Source organism: Pteropus alecto, unplaced genomic scaffold (assembly GCF_000325575.1).
Source record: "Pteropus alecto unplaced genomic scaffold, ASM32557v1 scaffold920, whole genome shotgun sequence".
Classification (NCBI taxonomy): Eukaryota; Metazoa; Chordata; class Mammalia; order Chiroptera; family Pteropodidae; genus Pteropus; species Pteropus alecto.
The window spans coordinates 464,166-464,556 of record NW_006429596.1 but is presented as its reverse complement, the minus strand read 5'-3'; the positions used below and the strand labels follow the sequence as shown (position 1 = coordinate 464,556).

The 391-nt window shown below is 70.3% G+C and overlaps 1 protein-coding gene across 1 annotated transcript in view; it reads right to left on the bottom strand.

Moving 5' to 3' along the window:
• Positions 1 to 391, bottom strand: part of GRIK5 (glutamate ionotropic receptor kainate type subunit 5) — a 52,415-nt gene continuing 52,024 nt past the window's right edge. Inside the window, exon 22 of the mRNA XM_025044809.1 lies at positions 1 to 118. Within this exon, the coding sequence (XP_024900577.1) occupies positions 1 to 118 (118 nt within the window). The remainder of the gene's footprint in view (positions 119 to 391) is intronic.

The following is a 391-nucleotide window of genomic DNA, read 5'->3' as shown; positions in this document are numbered from 1 at the left end:
TCAAGTCCTGGGGAGCCGGAGCAATCCCAGGATGGGGTTTTCCTTGCGAACTACTTTCCGCTTCCGGAAACGGCCTCGTAGTCCCCGGTCCCTGGAATCCTCGGTTCCTGCGCTCCTCCTGTCCGCAGTGGGGGGCGGAGTGAGGGGTCCGCGGCACCCTCTGACAAGTCCACTAGGGGGCGCAGGCAGACTCCGGAGCCAGGCCTCGGATTTCACCCGGAAGCCCAGGCAAAATCGCGGCGTCCAGCCGGCCGGGGAACAAGTCCTGTCCGTCGCCCGCTGGGGAGGCAGGGGCGGCCGGGACCAGGGGCGGGCCCCGTCCCTGCGGTCAGTCCGGGCGCCCGCCCGGCCCAGCCCGTGATCACTCGTGCTCGGTCAGCTCTCGGGGGCC